This window comes from Chiloscyllium punctatum, chromosome 11 (genome assembly GCF_047496795.1).
Source record: "Chiloscyllium punctatum isolate Juve2018m chromosome 11, sChiPun1.3, whole genome shotgun sequence".
In the NCBI taxonomy this organism is placed as follows: Eukaryota; Metazoa; Chordata; class Chondrichthyes; order Orectolobiformes; family Hemiscylliidae; genus Chiloscyllium; species Chiloscyllium punctatum.
The window spans coordinates 26,288,870-26,312,052 of NC_092749.1; the positions used below are offsets into that span (position 1 = coordinate 26,288,870).

The 23,183-nt window shown below is 40.7% G+C and overlaps 1 protein-coding gene across 1 annotated transcript in view; it reads left to right on the forward strand.

Annotated features, from left to right (window-relative positions):
• Nucleotides 1–700: 700 nt before the first annotated feature.
• Nucleotides 701–23,183, forward strand: part of hyls1 (HYLS1 centriolar and ciliogenesis associated) — a 37,649-nt gene continuing 15,166 nt past the window's right edge. The window contains exons 1-5 of the mRNA XM_072580526.1: nt 701–852; nt 1,053–1,154; nt 6,509–6,607; nt 12,298–12,389; nt 17,366–17,619. Coding sequence (XP_072436627.1) covers nt 1,055–1,154; nt 6,509–6,607; nt 12,298–12,389; nt 17,366–17,619 — 545 coding nt within the window. The 5' untranslated portion in view covers nt 701–852; nt 1,053–1,054. The remainder of the gene's footprint in view (nt 853–1,052; nt 1,155–6,508; nt 6,608–12,297; nt 12,390–17,365; nt 17,620–23,183) is intronic.

Below are 23,183 nucleotides of genomic sequence, written 5' to 3' on the forward strand. Positions count from 1 at the left end.
AGAAGGAGCACGCGGTGTCCACCAACACCCTGGAGTCGTTCAGGGAGAGGTGGGCGCCGCAGGGAGTGGAGTGTATTATTTCCCCGTCCAACTCTATTTTGATTTAGTCCCTACCCTCCCCTTCACTGTTTTGATCACACAGCATTGCCCTTTGATGTGAAGGGCAGTGCTTGTCACTGGCCACTCGGGTGTTTTTTCATATCTTCCTGGTGGTGGAAATTGAATAAAGATTCGTGCACTTTGTGTCCTTCACTGTGTTTTACACCTGCACACACACACACACCATGGGTGCTGGGGAAAAATAAGCACTACCGCAGTTAGGCGGTAGTGTGGGGGTTAAATTTAAAAAAAAACAACAAAAAAAACAAAAAAAAGAACAAAAAAAGAAAATATAAACAGGGGCCCTGAGCCTGGGTGTCCTTGGAGAAGGAGTACACGCTGTCCACAAAAAAAAAGCAGCTGCCGTGCGCCAACATTTAATTCTCTCAACCAACAACATTTGCGATTTATAGACAGTCATCGTCAAGTGTAAACTATCTTCCAATGTTTGCTTAGATCTTCAAAAATAATTTTTTTGGCGTTCACGCAAGCAGACAACTGGGCGAAAGTTTGACAGGGCGGGTGAGAAGAGTGCTCCTGGCCGGGAGATGGCGCCTTCGGCGGAGACCATCTCTGATTGCATGCTAAGTTGATGCGTCTGCTTGGCTTTTGTTTTTAACGGTCGCTGTTTGAACAGTTGGAAGGTTCCCGCGACTTGGGCCGCGCGGGGAGACCGTTGTGACTCCACAAGGCGGCGGGAAGAAGGATGTATCACAGCGTCCAGTCAGAGCTGCTGGTGGATTTGGGCTAGAGGTGGGTGTTCAATTCAAGGCATTTAAACAGGGGGTGGGGTTTAATTAGTTTGAGGAACGGTGGACGAGCTGTGTCTGTCCTTGTGGAGGTCTGGCTATTGGATAGGTCCTTCTGAAGATAATTTCTTCTCTGGTTTTAATTTTCTCAGTCTTGAATTACGACACTGTGATGCTAAAAGGAGGTTTTTATTTTGTCTCCAGCAATGGCAGGACTCGATTTTACAGACCAGGATATTCGTGAGCAATTGGATTTGTTGGGCTATCGCAATGTCCCAGAGCATCAACTTCGAGAGTTCAGAAAAGGTAAGAGGCTGCCTCACGACCAAATGTAGACACAGGAAATAGCTTCTCATGTGGGTTTTTTGTTTTGTTTAATACTGTCATCAGAACTTAACTGATGAATGGAGATTTCATTTTATTCCTTTCATTCAGCTGGCCGTAATGATTGGGATTTTGCCATCGTACTTTGATCAAATGGACACTTTGAAGTATTGATGGATTGTGTCGAACTGTGACCATTCCTTTTCTGACCAGAGTGAAGATGTAGAGGAAAGGAGTGACATTCGCCGTCTGATTGCAGGATCCTAACATTAAATAGAGTGAGGGGTTTTGTGAAGGGTAGAAAGGGAGGCAAGAATGGAGTGAAGTGGCCTTTTTGATAAGGGATAGCATTACAGCTGTGCTGGGGAGGATATTCCTGGAAATACATCTAGGGAAGTTGTTTGGGTGGAACTGAGAAATAAGAAAGGGATGAACACCTTATTGGGATTGTATTATAGACTCTCCAATCGTCCAAGGGAAATTGAGAAACAAACTTGTATGGAGACCTCAGCTATCTATAAGAATAATAGGGTGGTTATGGTAGGGGATTTTAACTTTCTGAACATAGACTGGGACTGACAATATGTTAAGGGTTTAGATGGAGAGGAATTTGTTAAGTGTGTACAAGACAATTTTCTGATTCAGTATGTGGATGTACCTACTAGAGAAGGTGCAACACTTGACCTACTCTTGGGAAATAAGGCAGGGCAGGTGACTGAGGTGTCAGTGGGGGAGCACTTTGGGGCCAGCGACCATAGTTCTATTAGATTTAAGATAATGATGGAAAAGGATAGACCAGATCTAAATGTTGAAGTTCTAAATTGGAGAAAAACCAATTTTGATGGTATTAGGCAAGAACTTTGGAAAGTTGATTGGAGGCAGATGTTCGCAGGTAAAGGGACGGCTGGAAAATGGGAAGCCTTCAGAAATGAGCTAACGAGAATCCAGAGAAAGTATATTTCTGGTAGAGTGAAAAGAAAGGCTGGTAGGTATAGGGAATGCTGGATGAGTAAAGAAATTGAGAGTTTGGTTAAGAAAAAGAAGGAAGCATATGTAAGTTATAGACAGGATCGATCGAGTGAATCCTTAGAGTATAAAGGAAGTAGGAGTATACTTGAGAGGGAAATCAGGAGGGCAAAAAGGAGACATGAGATGGCTTTGGCAAACAGAATTAAGGAGAATCCCAAGAGTTTTTACAAATACATTAAGGACAAAAGGGAAACTAGGGAGAGAATAGGGCCCCTCAAAGGCGGCCTTTGTGTGGAGCTGCAGAAAATGGGGGAAGATACGAAATGAGTATTTTGCATCAGTATTTACTGTGGAAAAGGAAATGGAAGATATAGATTGTAGTGAAATAGATGGTGACATCTTGCAAAATATCCATATTACAGAGGAGGAAGTGCTGGATGTCTTGAAACGGGTAAAGGTGGATAAATCCCCAGGACCTGATCAGGTGTACTCGAGAACTCTGTGGGAAGCTAGAGAAGTGATTGCTGGACCTCTCGTTAAGATATTTGTATCATTGATAGTCACAAGTGAGGTGCCAGAGGACTGGAGGTTGGCAAACGTGGTGCCACTGTTTAAGAAGGGTGGTAAGGACAGGCCAGGGAACTATAGACCGGTGAGCCTAACCTCGGTAGTGGACAAGTTGTTGGAGGGAATCCTGAGGGACAGTTTGTACATATATTTGGAAAGGCAAGGACTGATTCGGGATAGTCAACATGGCTTTGTGTGTGGGAAATCATGTCTCACAAACTTGAGTTTTTTTGAAGAAGTAACAGAGGATTGATGAGGGCAGAGCAGTAGATGTGATCTATATGGACTTCAGTAAGTGTTCGACGAGGTTCCCCATGGGAGACTGATTAGCAAGGTTAGACCTCATGAAATACAGGGAGAACTAGCCATTTGAATTCAGAACTGGCTCAAAAGGAAAAGACAGAGGGTGGTGGTGGAGGGTTGTTTTTCAAACTGGAGGCTTGTGACCAGTGGATTGCCACAAGGCTTGGTGCTGGGTCCCTTACGTTTTGTCATTTACATAAATGATTTGGATGTGAGCATAAGAGGTACAGTTAGTAAGTTTGCAGAAGACGCCAAAATTGGAGGTGTAGTGGACAGCGAAGAGGATTACCTCCGATTACAACAGGGTCTTGACCAGATGGACCAATGGGCTGAGAGGTGGCAGATAGAGTTTAATTCAGATAAACGTGAGGTGCTGCATTTTGAGAAAGCAAATCTTAGCAGGGCTTATACACTTAATGGTAAGATCCGAGTGTTGCTGAACAAAGAGACCTTGGAGTGCAGGTTCATAGCTCCTTGAAAGTGGAGTCTCAGGTGGATAGGATAGTGAAGAAGGCATTTGGTATGCTTTCCTTTATTGGTCAGAGTATTTTGTACAGGAGTTGGGAAGTCATGTTGCGGCTGCACAGGACATTGGTTAGGCCACTGTTGGAATATTGCATGCGGTTCTGGTCTCCTTCCTATCGGAAAGATGTTGTGAGACTTGAAAGGGTTCAGAAAAGATTTACAAGGATGTTGCCAGGGTTGGAGGATTTGAGCTGTAGGGAGAGGCTGAACAGGCTGGGGCTGTTTTCCCTGGAGTGTCAGGGGTGACTTTATAGAAGTTTACAAAATGATTTGGGGCATGGATAGGGTAAATAGGTAAAGTCTTTTCCCTAGGATTGAGGAGTCCAGAACTAGAGGTTTAGGGTGAGAGGGGAAAGATATGAAAGAGACCTATGGGGCAACATTTTCACACAGAGGGTGGCACGTGTATGGAATGAGCTGCCAGAGGAAGTGGTGGAGGCTGATGCAATTGCAACATTTCCGAGGCATTTGGATGGGTGTATGAATAGGAAGGGTTTGGAGGGATATGGGCTGGGTGCTGGCAGGTAGGACTAGATTGGGTTGGGATATCTGGTCGCCATGGACGGGTTGACTGAAAGGTCTGTTTCCATGGTGTACATCTCTATGACTCTAAGTTTTAACAGTTATGATTCAATTAAAAACTGAGTTGAGCACAAATTGATTGTTTCTCAATTTTCCTACATCACCCAACACTGGATCATCATCATTATCTATAATGCTGCAACATATCTTTTGTGAGCAGGGGTGCCCTGAGAAAAAAGCCTGCAATCCAAAGTTGTGCAGGTTAGGTGAATTGGCAATGCCAAATTGCCCAGTGTTCAGGGATGTGTAGGTTAGGTGCATTAGTCAGAGGCAGGGGAATGGATCTGGGTAGGTTTCTCTTTGGAGGGTCATTGTGGATTTGTTGGGCTAAATGGCCTGTTTCCACACTGTAGGGATTCCCTGGTCTAGTTTGAAAGTCAAGATTATAATAATAATGATTTGGAGATGCCGGTGTTGGACTAGGCTGTACAAAGTTAAAAATCACATAACACCAGGTTATAGTCCAACAGGATAATTTAGAAGCACCAGCTCTTGGAGCACTGCTCCTTCATCAGGTGATAGTGGAGATTCTCCACAATCACCTGATGAAGGAGCAGCATTCTGTAAGCTAGTGCTTCCAAATAAACCTGTTGGACTATAACCTGGTGTTGTGTGGTTTTTAACATTGTACCCACCAGTATTTACTATTATTACAATCTGGTCTGCATTGCTGCAACTCTCTAAATAAAATTTGTGCTAGATCTGTGTATGCATGCTGTGGATCAGTTGATAGCATTCTTCTTTAAGTCATAAGGTTCTCAGTTCAAGATCCAGTCCAGACCTGCTGCACAAAACTCAGCTGACACTCCAGTGCACTATTGAGGAATCTTATTTGATTTATTGTCATGTGTACCTAAGTACAGTGAAAAGCTTTGTTTATGAGCAGTGCAGGCAGATTGTAGTAAGCAAGGACATACAGATCATAGGATGAAAAAACTTGGACAGAGTAAGGCATATAGATTACACTGTACAGGACATGCACAAGACAAGATCAACATTACAAGATCAGCGTTATTTAAAGTTAGTCCATTCACCAATCTAATAATGACAGAAGAAGCTGTTCTTGAACCCGTGTGTCTGTGTGCGTGTGTGTAAGCTTCTGTATCTTACTTCTGACAGAAGAGGTTGTAGGACAGCATTACAGGGATGGGATGGATCTTTCATGTTGACAGCCTTTCTGTGGCGAGGAGACACTTAAATGGAGAACATGGGTGGGAGGTTGGCTTCCGTTATGGTCTGGGCTGTGCATACAGCCTTCTGTAGCTTCTTACGCTGCTGGGCAGAGCAGTTGCTGTACCAAGCTGTTATGCACCCGGACAGTATGCTGTGTGTGATGCATCTGTAAAAGTTTGTGAGGGTCCATATGGACATGCCAAATTCCTGAGTCACCTGAGGAAGAAGAGACAGTTGTATCTATGTGGGAAGTCCAGGACAGATTGTCAGTTATCATCTCTCTTAGAAATCTGATGCTCTCAACCTCCGTTCCCTTGATGTAGATGGGGACGTGTTCCCCTCCTTTCTTTCTGAAGTCAATGTTCAGTTCTTTAGTATTGCTGACATTGAGACTGAGTTTATTACCTTGCAACATGTCATCAAGCCCTCTATCTTCTTTCTGTATTCTGACTCATCATTGTTTGATGTCCGTCCTACCGTGGTGGGGTCGTCAGCAAGTGTGTAAATGGCGTTTATTCAGAATTTGGCAACACGTTTGTGGGTGTACCAGGAGTACAGTATGGGGGCTGAGAATGCATCTTTGGAGGGGTTCCAGTGTGAAATATTATCATGGAGGAGGTGCAGTTGTCTATCTTCACTGATTGCACTCTATGGGTCAAGAAGCCAAGGATCCAGTTACAAAGGGTGGAGCCGATACCTAGGTCTTGGATAGTCATTAAGGCACATGGCATGTACTTTCTTGGGTACTGGGATAATGGTGGTCGTCTTGAAACAGGTGGGGACTTTGGCTTGTAGGATGGAGAGGTTGACCCATAGATTGCAATCAGCTGGTCTGAACAGGAGTGTTGAATTATCAGAAGTGTTGTCTTTCAGAAGACCCTGTAAACTGAAGCCTCCATCTGTCTGCTGGATTTAAAAGATTCCCGGTTCAAAGAGTAAGGGAGTTATACCAGTGTCCTGGCCAATATTTACCTTTTTAATTAACCACATTAAAAATATTATCTAGTATTATCACATGGCTGTTTAAGGCAGTTTGCTGAGTGCACATTGTCTGCTGTCTTTCCTGTAGTGAAGTGGTGACTATACTTCAAAATGTCCATCTTGGGTGTGGGTTTGTTGAGGCATTCATTACTTGTGAAATGTGCTACATAAATGTAATTCAACCTTTCTTGTTTCGCTAGGACTAAGTGCAATGACACGTTCCTTTTTTTTTTCAGATCTGGAGGAACTGATCAGGCATGAGCGTTCAAAGAGTCAAAGCTCTGGTAAAGCCAGTGATACTGTGGAGTCATGTAGTACAACATCACCAAACTATGGTATTGCTATTTATTTTCTGGACGTTTGTGATAAAAACAGCCTGTCTTGTTTATAAGTAATAAAAACAATTAAATTGTAAAGTTTAAAGAGACAGAAACTGTTGTCACAATGTGGTTTATTAAACCTGAATTGAATTTTTCTATAGACCATCAAAAAATAGAAGGATTCTTTGAATTGTCAGACTTGATGGCTGTGGAAGTATGTAATTTAAAAAGTTTATTGCAAGAATTATACTTGGTCTTGAAACATTTGAAGGCACACGAGATATATTTGATATTTGGGCAGGACAGGTAAAAATGAAAGTGATGTTGCACAGATGATAAGGGATGGAATTAGGGAGGATCTCTAATCTGAAGAACAAGATATGGGATCTGTTTGGTAGAACTAAGAAACAAAAAGGGGCAGCAAACACTGAAGTTCTTTACAGGTCACCAAACAGTTATGGTATTGTGGGACCTGGTATTAACTTATGAGAGTAGAGAAGCATGCAGTATGGGTGATACACTAATTGGTGCACATGATAGGGTAAACTAATTAGCACATTGTCTTGGGAGGATGAGTTTCTGGAGTGTGTTAGGGATAGTTTTCTAGACAAGTATGTTGAGGAATTGACTGGAGAACAGGTTATATTGCATTTAGAATTGTATAACAATCGAGGGCTAATTTAATAATCTTCCAGTAAAGTAACCTTTTAATGGATGAGCGAATGTAATATGATAGAATTTTTACTTCCTTGTAAATTACCTAAATAAATCTGACGCCAGGGTGTTAAATTTGAGCACAGGAAACCATATGAAGGGCAAAGTGCCAGTGATTGGGGCAAATCTATTTAAGTGGCATGACAGTACACAGGCAATATCACATAGTTTGCAAGATTCCTTCAAGGCACAAGAAAAAAACTAACCGTGGCTAACAAAAGAAAGTAAGGATTGTCTCAGATCAAAAGAAAAAGTATATAAAGTTATCAGAAGCAGTGGTAAACCTGAGGGTTGAGGGATTTTAGAGTGCAGCAGAGCAGGGTCAATAAACTGAAAGGAAATGGAGAATAGAGTATGAATATGAACAAGCAATAATGATAGTGGAATGTTAAAACTTCTCTTGATTTAATAAAAAATAAACATTTGGCTCAGGCGGATCAAGTCCTTTGCAGGCAGTGTCAGGAGAATTTAAATGGGGAATAGAGACACCACAGAAGCTAAATGATTACTTTATCAACCTTCTCTTGAATAAGGTACAAGTAAGCTCCCACAAAAAGAGATCAAAGGGGCTAGAGATAATGAAGAATTGAAATATTAATAAATTATTTTGGAGAAATTAATGTGACAGAAGATCAATAAGTCAATAGAACCTGATATTGAACATCTCAGATATTGAAAGAGGTAGCTTTTGAGATGGTGGGTGCTTTAGTGATTATCTTACAAACTTCTATAGATTCTTAAATGGTTCCTACAGATTGCAAGGTAGTGAATATCGCCTAACAATTTAAGAGAGAAAGTGGGAACTACAGACCTTTTTAAAGTTCCACCAAAAATAGGTAAAAAGCTAGAACCTATGATAAAGAATATAATAAATAATACTTTGATTTACTAACAAATAATAAAAGGAAGACTGCTATCAATTCTCTTCACTGAGGCTCTTTTGTGTTCGGTGTACCCACTGCCATCTGTTCAAAGTTGAATTGACATTTGTCTGCAGGCCTGCATTTCTTTATTGCAGAAAGTGTGTTTCTATTTTTATTCTTATGATCCTAGAGAGGTGGTATAGGAATTAGGAAGTTATGCTGAGGTTGTACAGGATAATGGTGAGGCATTTTCTGGAGTACTATGTCCTGTTCTGGATGCTCAGTTATAGGACGGATATTATTATGCTGAAGAAGGTTCAGAGGACACCGACAAAGAAGTTGCTGGGTATGGAAGGTTTGAGCTATAAAGAAAGGCTGGATAGGTTGGGACGTTTTTCATTGGAGTGTAGGATGTTGAGAGGTGACCTTCTAGATAGAGTTAATGGTAGGTGTCTTTTCCCGAGGATGGGGGAATTCAGATGAGGGATTTATGCCTGAAAAGTTGATTCTGATGCTGCCTGACCTTTGCTTTTCCAGCACCACACTCTTGACTCTGATTTCCAGCATCCGCAGTCCTCACTTTCTCCGACTGATAAAGTACATATTGAGATGGCCCAGGGAATTCCTTGTGAATTCAACCTGTAAGCCTCTCTTGGTTCGTCCCGGAGATCGTACCTTTGGTAGTCTGGAATAAAAAAAAAACTCTTACAGACAGTTTAGTTTAATTTTAATCATTCTCTTCTTTTACTAATATCATCACTGTTACAACACAACACTGATACATATAAATCAGGCGAACTGGATTCTAATAACCCAGGAGAGTATGGCATCGCTCTTCCTTCAAGAGCCCTGGCAGGCTACCCTGTTGTACTATCACAAACAAACTATCTTTGTACACAAGTTTACAAAGGCTGTACTGTCGCAAACACAAAAAGTTAACAAAAGCGCTGCCTGTGTGGAGTTTGCACATTCTCCCCGTGTCTGTGTGGGTTTCCCCTGGGTGCTCTGGTTTCCTCCCACAGTCCAAAAATACGCAGGTTAGATGAATTGGCCACGCTAAATTGGCCTGAGTGTTAGGTGAAAAGGTAAATGTAGGGTGATGGGTCTGGGTGGATTGCTCTTCGGAAGGTCGGTGTGGACTTGTTGGGCCGAGGGGCAAGTTTCCACATTGTAAGTAATCTTAAAAAAAAATGTTCTGAACTAGACAGATAATAGTGAAAAGACAATAATTCAGGACTGAGGTTAATTGATACAGAGTTTTGTTTCAAGTTCAGAATCAAACTTGGTTATTAATTTCACAAAGGAACAGCTGTGAATGTTATCACTCGGTGTCCTGTTTATACAGATTCACTGATATTAAGGCAAACGTTCTTAATTGTCTTACCCTCCCTGCCTGTCAACTTTTTACTGTGCAGCAAATGTTCTGTAATTCAAAATTACGCTTTAGTCTAAATGTTTGTGGACAAGTTTTAAGGCTTTAAACTTTCTCACTATCAAATCAAATACTTCTAAGTTGATGGATAACATAAACCTAAGTTGTAATGAGTGCTGTGAGGAAAATACAAAGAGGTTTCAAGAGGGTTTAGACGTACCTAATGAGTGGGCAAGAGCATGGCAGATGGAATGTAACGTGGTAAATGTGAAACTATCCATTTTTTTTCGTTCTTTAGGCACCTATTCCTTCTATAATCTCCTATCAATTAAAAAATGCATTTGTATTGTCCAAAGAGTCTGGGGTGTCCTTGTCAATTAGCCATTGAAAGCTAACATGCATGTCAGAAAATAACTAGGAATGCTAATGGTATGTTAGCTTTTATTGAAAGAGTGTTTTGAGTACAGGAGTAGTGAAGTCTTTGTATAGGAATTTGGTTATACCACACCTGGAGTGCTGTGCGCAGTCTTGGTCTCCTTATCTCAGGAAGGATATTATTGCCATAGGGACTGCAACAAAGATGCATTAGATTAGTTTCTGGGGTGGTGGGACTGTCTTTTGCGGAAAGATTGGTAAACTAGTCCTGTGTGGAGGAGAAAATGACATGGAAGTGAGCAGCCGTGGTTGTATTGAATTGTAGAGTAGGTTTGATAGATTAAATGACCTGTTTCTCCTTCTACGTTCCTAAGAGATGAGAGCATGAAAAATCACCTTTGAAATTTTACATTTTTAATTATACTTTTGATTACTTTGGATTTTTATGAAAGTGATAGCTATCCCAGATGAGAAATTTCTGGAAAATCTCAGCAGGTCTGGCAGCAGAACGGAAGAAGGGTCACTGGACTCAAAATGTTAAGTCTGCATTCTCTCTACAGATGCTGGCAGACCTGCTGAGTTTTTCTAGCAATGTCTCATTTAAGCGATTTCCAGCATCCAAAGTTCTTTCGTTTTTTTAAAGCTTCCCCAGATTGTTGCATATTACACAAAGCTGCATCTTGCACATGACCTGAAGGACAATTCTGTTGGTCAGCTAGTTTTATTGCATGCCATATTTGCAGAGAGGATCACTGGATGTAGGATTTGTTCACAAATTATTGTTATGGTCCTAGGTGATGGTACTATTGGACAAGCTAGATCCCAGTTGTTATGATCTCATAGGAAACCAGTAATATTTTAAATAAAAGCTCCCAGTTATTAACTGAGTTATGCCACAAGTTTTCATGCTTTAGACAAAATCTTTTTGTACAAAGTTACACAAAGTTATAAGTACTATTAATTCTACACTATGTTCATGAATACATATTCTTTTAAGCCTGAAAATCTCAACAGGAAACTACTTGTTCACTTTTATTTTAACAATGGTTCTCCTATATTGTATGGGATACTGGGGGTGCCTTCACTTCTCTTGGGCCTAAACCAAGATATATGACAGCTCTCAGGAATGTCTGATTCCTTCTGAGTGTTTCCACCTAAGGGGCAATGTTTCTCGCAGAGGGTGGTGATTGTATGCGATGAGGAATTGGTGGAGGCTAGAACAATAATAGTATCTTAAAAAAGCATAGGAAAAGTTTGGAGGGATATGGGCCAAATGCTGGCAAATCAGATTAGATTAATTTAGGATATCTGATCAGTATGGATGAGTTGGACTGAAGGGTGTACTTCCGTGCTGTACATTTTTATGACTCTATAACATCTGGCTAGGTGTCCATTTACTTTTTTTTTTAAATCGTTCATAATTGTAGACATACAGTTCAAGAATGATTCTCTTTTCTTGGTGACTCCGAATCAGAAAGCACCCTTGGTTTTTGACAGCCATTTTGTTACTGGTTTAAAGCTTTTGGCAAATTCTGTCTGCTTTTCAAAGCTGTTCCCAAAACCATAATGTAACTGCCTATTTCTGTGAAAAAACACCCAGGTAAACCCAAAACAAAAATAAACTCCCTGCAATCTAGCCCCATGGCAGTATGATGTGCCTGGGATGTTCCAGATAGAGATATATATTAATTGTCTTTACTGTCAAAACAGCACTTTTGATTTTGGGACTCACATGAAGGGGTTGCCATCATGAAACACAAAAAGAAACCTCTATTATTTAATGTGTTTCCATGTCTATCTTTGACCTTGGTAAACAAACACAGGCCATTCTTTCACTAGTGATTGATTAAGGTCTCTATGCTTTGCATCAGGGATTTCCATACAACTTTTGGGGATTGAATTATTAAATGTTAAACACCTAAAACATACATAATGAAATTAGTCAATTTCACAACAGTTTTTCTTCTGAGTCAATATTAGTTTAAATTAACCATTAGAAAAATATATTAGTAAGTGAAATATCAATCAGTAATTTTGAGTATCATGGATACTAGGATATGTAGCATCTGCAGCTGACATTATCAAATCAATGCAAAAGGTATACTGAGATATAAGAATAAAGGTTCCTGAGAAAAGACCAAAACTAGTGGTGGATTTAGTTAATTATCTGTATGTTTTGTATCAGTAAGTTGTTTTTTAATTGTATGTTAAATAACTTTTAACTTTTGTATTTCACAAACCATGAAAATTCTGTTTATATCACTGTATACAAAAATGAATGAATTCATTTTAAATCCCTGTTCTCGGAATCTATTCAAATGCATTAAATAGTGAAGATTGGTATAGTGCAGGATTCTGATTTAAAATATTTTTGATTTCAGTTTCACAGGTGAGAAATAGTTCCTTGCATCAAAATCGTGCTGCAGCACAAAATCCAATTCAACGCGAATTCAGCTCAGAAAAAGAGAATCAGGTTGGTTGCTTTTTGTTTGCTAGTGCCACAATAGAGAAAACTGTACAGATGCAGAATGTAGCTCAATGTTTACAACAGAATTTAGGCTGATTTATGCATTGATCAGGCTATTTGAATATTAAATTTATTAGAATACATTAAAAAATAAAGATTATAAATACAATCATTAGAGTAAACATAAGGCAATCCCTTGAGTAGTGACTGTGAGCATACCATTTTAATTTTCCTGAAAGTGTAGCGTGATTAATTTTAAAAGGTAATAAGTTGAAGTCTTTCTGAATAGATGCTTGGCAATACAGTTCTGAAGAATTGGTGAAAATATTTAGAATCAAAAAGGGTGGCGCTGGAACAGCACAGCAGGTTAGACAGCATCTGAGGAGTAGGAGAGTCGACGTTTCAGATATCAGGAATGAGATGCAATCAGATTTTTCATCTTGCATTTATCCGAATAGAATCACAAGAATAAAAAAATTTAAAGGGAGTAGCAAATTTTATGGGCGGCACGGTGGCACAGTGGTTAGCACTGCTGCCTCACAGCGCCAGAGACCCAGGTTCAATTCCCGCCTCAGGCGACTGACTGTGTGGAGTTTGCACGTTCTCCCCGTGTCTGCGTGGGTTTCCTCCAGGTGCTCCGGTTTCCTCCCGCACTCCAAAGATGTGCAGGTCAGGTGAATTGGCCACGTTAAATTGCCCGTAGTGTTAGGTAAGGGGTAGATATAGATGTAGGGGTATGAGGTGGGTTACGCTTCGGCGGGGCGGTGTGGACTTGTTGGGCCGAAGGGCCTGTTTCCACACTGTAAGTAATCTAATCTAATCTAATCTAATTTTATATCACAGAAGGGTGCTGATTGGTTGGTAAGTAGATTCTCAGTGGTTGAAGCGTTACCATGGAAAAAGCACCAGGGAACAATTATTTCCCATGTTTTTCTTAAATTATTTTAAAATTTATTTAAAACTAATAATTTGTAAATGTGTATTTCCCTAAGGCGAGCTCTCAATCAATGAGAAATTACTTGTCTAGTTTGTATTTGAACAAATGTTTGAGGAATAATTGTTCCTTGGTACATTCTCCATGGTAATTTCAACCATTCAAACCATTGCCAATGAGTCAGCATCCTTTTCTGTTTCAGGCATTTTAATTTGTCATTCCCTTTCAATATTTGGTACTCTTTCAATTCTGTCCTAATTAGTGCAAGACAAAATGCTTTGACAGCATGTCCCGCTTTGTTTTCATCAATACTTCTAAACCTATATTAAATAAAAATTTTCCAAACAAAAAGCACATGTATAAAGGGTACATGACAATGCAGCAGTGACTTGTGAGGAAAGAACAGAGGAGCTAAACCTGATGGTCTGGATGGAACCCTGTTAAGCAAGATTTTTATTGATGTATTTCCAACATTATGTATAATTATAGAATCCCTAAAGTGTGGAAACAGGCCATTCGGCTCATCAAGTTCACACCAACCCTCCAGAGTAACCTACCCAGATCCATTCCCCTACCCTATTACTCTACATTTACCCCTGACTAATGCATCTAAGCTACACATCTCCGAAGACTATAGACAATTTTTAGCATGGCAAATTCACCTAACCTGCACATCTTTGGATTGTGGGAGAAAACCCACGCAGACAAGGGGAGAACGTGCAAATCCCACACAAACAGCAGAGCTAAACAACCCTATGACCAACCGATCAGAGCCATGCTTTTCAGTCCTGCCACATCCACAATTAAACAACTTACAGGAGGAGCAGGCTCCACAAATATATCCTTCCTCAATAATGGGGAAACCCAGAACGTCTGTATTTTTCAGAAAACAAAATCACAGCAAAGTTTTGCTTCCATCTTCACCCAGAAGTGCTGAGTGGAGTATCCATTTCTGGCTTCTCATCATTACTGATACTATTCTTCTAATTTGATTAACTTTACGTGATATCAAGATTTGGCTTGAGATGCTGGACGGTTTTTTAAAAATTTGTTCATGGAATGTGAATGTCACTTACTAGGCCAGCATTTATTCCCCATCTTTAATTACCCAATAGACAATTAAGCAGTTGTATTTCTGTGGATTTGATGTCTCATGCAGGCCAGACCAAATAAATGTGGCGGATTGCTTTGCCTTTTGAGGCATTAATGAACCACTTGAATTTTTACATCAATCAACAGTGGTTGCCATTGGCTTTTTTTTAATTCTAGATTGTTATTGAATTCAAACCTCACCATCTGCCCTAGTTGATTCAAAACCATGTCTCTAGAACTTTAGCCTAGGGTCCTGATTTACTAATCTAATGACATTATCGCTGTGCTGATGCTTCCCTTGCGATGAGCAGTAATAATGAACACATGATTAGCCACAGTTCTAGCTAAGCTGTTGCAATGCAATTATAAAGTTGGCATCTACCTGAAAATGTGGAAAATTACTAAGGTATGTCCAGCCACAAAAAGCATATAAAAATCCAATCTGGCCTGTCACTACTCCATTAGCTGACCCTTGATTATCAGAAAAATAATGGAAAGGTTTTTTAGTGACAGAGCTATGAAGTGACACTTCCTAAGTAATAACTTCTTCCCAGCTTAGGGTTCTGCGAATGCCATTCCGCACCTGATTGAGCTTCGGTCCAAATATAGAATTCAGTTTTTCTTTCTATCAGATGCTGCCTTGATGTCGAGTGCAGTCACTCTCCTCTTATGTATGGAATGAAGGACCACTGCAAACTTAGATCATGGTTAACAAGGGGAAAATTCACATGAATCAAGAATTGGCTTGAGGTATTGGATGTTACAAAGGCTCTTCTAAACATTTGTCCATACAATGTGCATGTCACTTGCTAAAACAGCATTTAGTCCCCATCGTAAATTTCCCAATTTGTCATACCTATTTGGAGTCCTGTCTAGCAAAATGGATGATTGCACAATGTTCAGCACCTTTCATGACTCCTAAGATACTGAAGCAGTCCATGTTCAAATGCAGCACGATCTGGACAATATCCACATGTGGGCTGACATTTACACCACACAAATGCCAGGCTGTGACCATCACGAATAATAATCTAACCACTGCCTCGTGGCATTCCATTGTGTTACCATCACTGAATTCCCCCGAATCAACATCCTGGAGGTTTTCATTGACCAAAAATTCAACTGGACTCCCCACATAAATACAGTGGCTACAATAGCAGGTCTGAGACTGGGAATACTGCAGTGAATGACTGCTCCTGACTCCTCAAAGCCTGTCCACCATCTACAAGGAACAAGTCAGAAGTGTGATGGAATATTCCCCATTTGTCTGAATGAATGCAGCCCCAAAAACACTCAAGAAGTTTGACACCACCTAGGACAAAGCAGCCCACTTTATTGGCAGTACATTCACAAGCATCCACTCTCATCTCCACTTACGCTCAGTAGTAGCAATGTGTGCTATCTACAAAATGCACTGGAAAAATTCACCAAAGATCCTCAGGTGGCACCTTCCAAACCCACAAACACTTCAAAGGACAAAGGAAGCAGATATGTGGGAGCATCACCAACTTCAAGTTCCCCTCCAAGTCACTGTCCTGACTTGGAAATATTTTTGCTGTTCCTTCACTATTGCTGGGTCAAAATCCTGTATTTCACTCCCTATTGGCATTGTGGGTCAACCCAAAGCAGGTGGACAGCAGCGGTACAAGAAGGCAGCTTACCACCATCTTCTAAAGGACAACTTGGCACAGGCAATAAATGCTGTCCAGCTAACAAAATTCCACATCCCACAAATGATTTTTTTGGAAATTGGAAGATAATTATTAGAGGCCAATCAGTGAGTGCAAGATTGTCACTGCAGGGGTCCTAGGCCTATCCAACTGCTTTATCAATGAGCTGAACTGGACCAACCATTCAAATACTGTGATTACAATAGCAGTTCAGAGACTGGAAATTCTGAGAAGAGTAAATCCCCACCTGACTGGGAAATTCTTAGAAAAGTAACTCACCGGCTGACTCCCCAAAGCCTGTCTGACATCTACAAGGCACAAGCCAGGAATGTTACAGGATACACTCAAATTGCCTGGGTCAGTGTGTATAAAACAACGTTCAAAACTATACACCATATAGACAAATGGATGACTTGTTCGGCACTCCATCCACTGTATTAAACATTCCCAATGATGCATTGACATCAATGTATTATATACAAGATGCACTACAAATAATTCAACAAGGCTTCCTTGGCAATACTTTCCAAAAAAGCAGTGTTACTGCTTAGAAGGCCTGTTACAACATATTAATGGAAGTCCTGTCACCTGCAAATTCTCCAAGCTTGACTTGGAACTGTATTGCTGTCTCTTCATTGTTGCCAGATCAAAATCCTAACAGCATTTTGAGAGTACTTGCACCGGACTGTAACAGTTCAAGATGAACTCCTCACTAACTTAAGAACAATTTGGTATGGGTAACAAATGTTGGTCTTGCCAATGACAGCTACCTCCAGTGAAAGAATAAAAAAAAGTCTTACAGATGATGGAATCCATGATCAATGCTTCAAAATGTCTAGAAAGCAGGCAGAAGGTAGTCAAACTTAAAATTTAAACTGATATTATGAAGCAGTTATTAATTCAATGATAAATACTTTGAATAATCTACCAAGCAAATTACTAAAGATTAGAACATTGGGCCTGTAAAAATGCAATTCATTAAATAAAGTAGCCATGTATTTTTCCTGACTTCTGTTCTTAACTGTGGAAGTGTTTGAATTCTAATCATGAAAATAGTAAGTAACTGTCCTTCATGAAGTGGCAAATCTTTATTTTGCTCATCAATAATTTTGTTATGTGGGAAAAGTCCAATAGTGGAAGAACAGCTATGAACCTTCCAACATCATCAAGAAGATTCAGGATACATTCTGAGCCCTAGACTAATACTCCAGAGTTGCGTATCTTGTAAATGAACTGGTGTATGAACAACCCTTTTTCATTGGAGTATTCTTCTTTTCCAATTGCAGTCATTACACAGGCGTGGAATTGGCACTTTTTATGGTCATCCTAAAGAGTTTCATCCCTGTGATGCATATAGCAGATTCTCAGTAGCCGCAAATCCATTTAGATGTACATCAGCGCCAACTAGGCTGATTCTTCAGAACATTCCAGATCAGGAGAGTTATGACAGTCAAGTGCAGTCTGAGATCAGCAGCACAAGCAGCCCTGAAGCACCCACTGAAAGCAAGAGAAGACCAGTTATCAGGAGAAAAGTATTACGGTATGTTAAATAAAAACTAGCTTTTAACTGAATTGAAAATATGCTATTGATGCGATCAGATTAATGAAACCTGAATGTTTTGTTACCTTAGAGTCATAGAGATGTACAGGATGGAAAGAGACCCTTCGGTCCAACCCGTCCATGCCGACCAGATATCCCAACCCAATTTAGTCCCACCTACCAGCACCTGGCCCATATCCCTCCAAACCCTTCCTATTCATACACCCATCCAAATGCCTCTTAAATGTTGCAATTGTACCAGCCTCCACCACGTCCTCTGGCAGCTCTTTCCATACACGTACCACCCTCTGCGTGAAAAAGTTGCCCCTTAGGTCTCTTTTATATCTTTACCCTCTCACCTTAAACCTATGCCCTCTAGTTCTGGACTCCCCAACCCCAGGGGAAAGACTTTGCCTATTTATCCTATGCATGCTCCTCATAATTTTGTAAACCTCTATAAGGTCACCCCTCAGCCTCTGCTCCAGGGAAAACAGCCCCAGCCTGTTCAGCCTCTCCCTGTAGCTCCAACCCTGGCAACATTCTTGTAAATCTTTTCTGAACCCTTTCAGGTTTCACAACATCTTTCCGATAGGAAGGAGACCAGAATTGCATGCAATATTCCAATAGTGGCCTAACCAATGTCCTGTACAGCCGCAACATGACCTCCCAACTCCTGTACTCAATACTCTGACCAATAAAAGAAAGCAGACCAAACGCCGCCTTCACTATCCTATCTACCTGCGACTCCACTTTCAAGGAGCTATGAACCTGCACTCCAAGGTTTCTTTGTTCAGCAACACTCCCTAGGACCTTACTATAAAGTGTATAAGTCCTGCTAAGATTTGCTTTCCCAAAATGCAGCACCTCGCATTTATCTGAATTAAACTCCATCTGCCACCTTTCAGCCCATTGGTCCAGCTGGTCAAGATCCTGTTGTAATCTGAGGTAACCCTCTTCGCTGTCCACTACACCTCCAATTTTGGTGGCATCTGCAAACTTACTAACTGTACCTCTTATGCCTACATCCAAATCATTTATGTAAATGACAAAAAGTAGAGGGCCCAGCACCGATCCTTGTGGCACTCCACTGGTCACAGGCCTCCAGTCTGAAAAACAACCCTCCACCACCACCCTCTGACTTCTACCTTTGAGCCAGTTCTGTATTCAAATGGCTAGTTCTCCCTGTATTCCATGAGATCTAACCTTGCTAATCAGTCTCCCATGGGGAACCTTGTCGATCGCTTACTGAAGTCCACATAGATCACATCTACTGCTCTGCCCTCATCAATCTTCTTTGTTACTTCATCAAATAAACTCAATCAAGTTTGTGAGACATGATTTCCCACACACAAAGCCATGTTGACTATCCCGAATCAGTCCTTGCCTTTCCAAATACATGTACATCCTGTCCCTCAGGATTCCCTCCAACAACTTGCCCACAACCGAAGTCAGGCTTACGGGTCTATAGTTCCCTGGCTTGTCCTTACCACCCTTCTTAAACAGTGGCACCACGTTTGCCAACCTCCAGTCTTCCAGCACCTTACCTGTGACTATTGATACAAATATCTCAGCAAGAGGCCCAGCAATCACTTCTCTAGCTTCCCACAGAGTTCTCGGGTACATCTGATCAGGTCCTGGGGATTTATCCACCTTTAACCGTTTCAAGACATCCAGCACTTCCTCCTCTGTAATATGGACATTTTGCAAGATGTCACCAGGTTTCAGGTTTCATTAATCTGATCTCATATAGTCTATATCTTCCATATCCTTTTCCACAGTAAGAACTGATGCAAAATATTCATTTAGTATCTCCCCCACTTTCTGTGGCTCCACACAAAGGCCGCCTTGCTGATCTTTGAGGGGCCCTATTCTCTCCCTAGTTACCCTTTTGTCCTTAATATATTTGTAAAACCCCTTTGGATTCTCCTTAATTCTGTTTGCCAAAGCTATCTCATGTCCCCGTATGCGCTCCTGATTTCCCTCTTAAGTATACTCCTACTTTTACTCTTCTAAGGAGTCACTCGATCTATCCTGTCTGTACCTGACATATGCTTCTTTCTTTTTTCTTAACCAAACACTCAATTTCTTTAGTCATCCAATAAAACGAATAGAATTATGGTCACTGGCTCCAAAGTGCTCCCCCACTGACACCTCAGTCACCTACCCAGCCATTTTTCCCAAGGGTAGGTCAAGTTTTGCACCTTCTCTAGTAGGTACGTCCACATACTGAATCAGAAAATTGTCTTGTACACACTTAAGAAATTCCTCTCCACCTAAACCTTTAACACTATGACAGTCCCAGTTGATGTTTGGAAAGTTAAAATCCCCTACCATAACCACCCTATTATTCTTACAGATAGCTGAGATCTCCTTACACATTTGGTTCTCAATTTCCCTCTGACTATTGGGGAGTCTATAATACAATCCCAATAAGGTGATCATCCCTTTCTTATTTCTCAGTTCCACCCAAATAACTTCCCTGGATGTATTTCCAGGAATATCCTCCCTTAGCACAGCTGTAATGCTATCCCTTATCAAAAATGCCACTCCCCTCCTCTTTTGCCTCCCTTTCTATCTTTTCTGTAGCATTTGTATCCTGGAACATTCAGCTGCCAGTCCTGCCCATCCCTGAACCATGTTTCCATAATTGCTATGATATCCCAGTCCCATGTTCCTAACCATGCCCTGAGTTCATCTGCCTTCCCTGTTAGGCCCCTTGCATTGAAATAAATACAGTTTAATTTATTAGTCCTACCTTGTCCTGCCCTGACTGTTTGACTCACTTCTGTTCTCAGCTGTACCCATCTCAGATCGATCTCTTTCCTCACTACCTCCCTGGGTCCCACCCCCCCACCTTACTAGTTTAAATCCTCCTAAGCAGTTTTAGCAAATTTCCCTGCCAGTATATTAGTCCCCTTCTAATTTAGGTGCAATCCGTCCTTCTTGTACAGGTCACTTCTACCCCAAAAGAGATTCCAATGATCCAAAAATGTGAATCCTTCTTCCATACACCAGCTCCTCAGCCATGCATTCATCTGCTCTATCCTCCTATTCCTGCCCTCACTTGCTTGTAGCACTGGGAGTAATCCAGATATTACTATCCTTGAGGACCTCCTTTTTAAAATTCTACCTAACTCTCTGTAGTCTCCCTTCAGAGTCTCAACCTTTTTCCTTCCAATGTCATTGTCCACATTGGAACCAATGACCTCCTGCTGGCCGCTCTCCCCCGTGAGAACATTCTGCACCCTCTGAGGCATCCTTCATCCTGGCACCAGAGTAACAACACACCATTCTGTTTTTTCTCTGCTGGCCACAGAAACGTCTGTCTGTACCTCGGACTACAGAATCCCCTAACACAATTGGTCTCTTGGAAGCCGACGTACCCCTCGTTGCATTAGAGCCAGTCTCAACACCAGAATCTTGGCTGTTTGTGCTACATTCCCCTGAGAATACATCACCCCCTACATTTTCCAAAACAGCATATGTTTGAAATGGGTATATCCACAAAAGACTCCTGCTCTGGCTGCCTATCTCTCTTACCCTTCCTGGAGTTAACCCATCTATGTGACTGTATCTGAGAGTTCCCCCCTTTCTATAACTGCCATCCATCACATACTGTAGCTGTTGCAAATTCCTCATCGCTTCTATTTGTCTCCAACGGATCCACTCAATCCGACAAGATTTGCAACCAACTGCATTTATGGCAGATATAATCTGCCGTAATCTTTAAACTCCCACATCTGACAAGAAGCACATATCACTGCAAAGGCCATTTTTGCTCCTTCACAATCTACAGACCCAGAAAATAACACTGTCTTATTCCTCTACAAACACTGCCCCAGGTTAAATTAATAGCTATTACTTATATTTAAGTTTAATCAAGAGACTTATCTCCAAAAACATATAATCAAGAAAGAATCCACTGTACCCACTACTGCAGCCTTTCTCTTGGACAGACTTAAAACAACAATTAACTTATCTGATTCTGTGCTGTGAACTTTGCCCAACAGTTCCTCCAAGATTAGTTGTGAATTTCACTGTTGGTTAATTTTCCCAGATGCACTCCGATGTCCAGCAATACACAAATTCAAACAGCACAGGCGGTAACTGTGTAGATTTTTTTCTCTCTCTCTCTCTCTCTCTCTCTCTCTCTCTCTCTCTCTCTCTCTCTCTCTCTCTCTCTCTCTCTCCTGCACTGTCCTCCCATGTGCTTCCTTTGTCTGCCCTTCTCCCTTTTAAACTGCTCCTGTTTTGACTTTTTTTTTCCAAAGTTCCAACACAATGCAACAGCATATAAAACAGTAATTGCTGCTCCTGGAATTCAAGGAAATCACCTCCAACACCTAAAATACCCCAAAAAAAGGAGCAGCTCTTACAACCAGAAATTTTCCCCGTCCTCCATCTTGGATTACCCAGAATTTGTCCTTAAGTGATTTCTTTTTTAATCACTAAATTAAATATTTGCTGTATTCCAGTAAAATTCAGGGTTCAGGGATTGCCAATTTTAAAAACACATGTAGTTTGTAGGAGTAAAAGAAATTGAACTAAAACATACCTTATTGAATACTGCAATCTGTGGAACTTTAGAACATCTCTACCTTTTAACTCCTCTCTATAAACACAAGGAAAAATTTTACTTAAGCCTTCAGCCAGTTATTTGACAATCATTTCAGACTAGTGACATTGGTATCCTAACTGGAGACAGTGCCTGGGAAATAGACATCAGAAATTTCAATAGTGGAGCACCTGGAATGTAGGTTTGTGGATAGTACAAACTTTACCGTAGTTAGATTAGCTAGTTTGAGAATAGAAATGATTTTGTTCAGAAATAGACTGTATTCAATTACCAGCTGTTTCAGCTAAGATGAGGTGTTGAAATAATTTTTAGAATCCTGAATTCCTAACTTTGAAATAATCTTAAGTAGGCCAATTTCATTTGTAGAATTTGAGTGCTAAACAATGTAGCATGTAGAATCTATTGGAACTACTGTGCATTTCTATGTCACAATATTCTGAATAAAATTAGAAGCTTCTAATGTTTTGTTTCTAGAGCGGAAATGTTTTAAACTTGCAGATTAAATAGGTGTGATACAACTGTGAAAATTGTCAGGATGTTGATTTTATAAGCTGCAGATGAAATGGTCAAATGTGTTTTGTTAACATGGTTATGTACTTACCATATTTTGACTTTAGCATTATTCTTATTTGAGGGGGAGGGATTTCTCCTCTTTGACTCTGTCCATGACCTTGGACTTGCAATAATTTGCAGGGTAGTAAGGCTTTTTCTGTATGGCTTCCTACAATCAACAAGCAGCCAGTGACTCTCCACAACTATACTACTGGAGCTGATTACAGAAACTTTTTTTTTTGAAATCATATCAGTCACAACTGCAGCTGCTTAGAACTTCCAATATATCAGCATGCTTCAACTGTAGCAATAATTTATTTTTGCCACAGCCTGTTCAATATGACGTTACCACTGTGTTTTGGGCTTCAACTGTTTCCATAATTTGAATGATTTAGATTTTGGGACAGTAAGCCACATAGTCCAATCTGCTGATGGA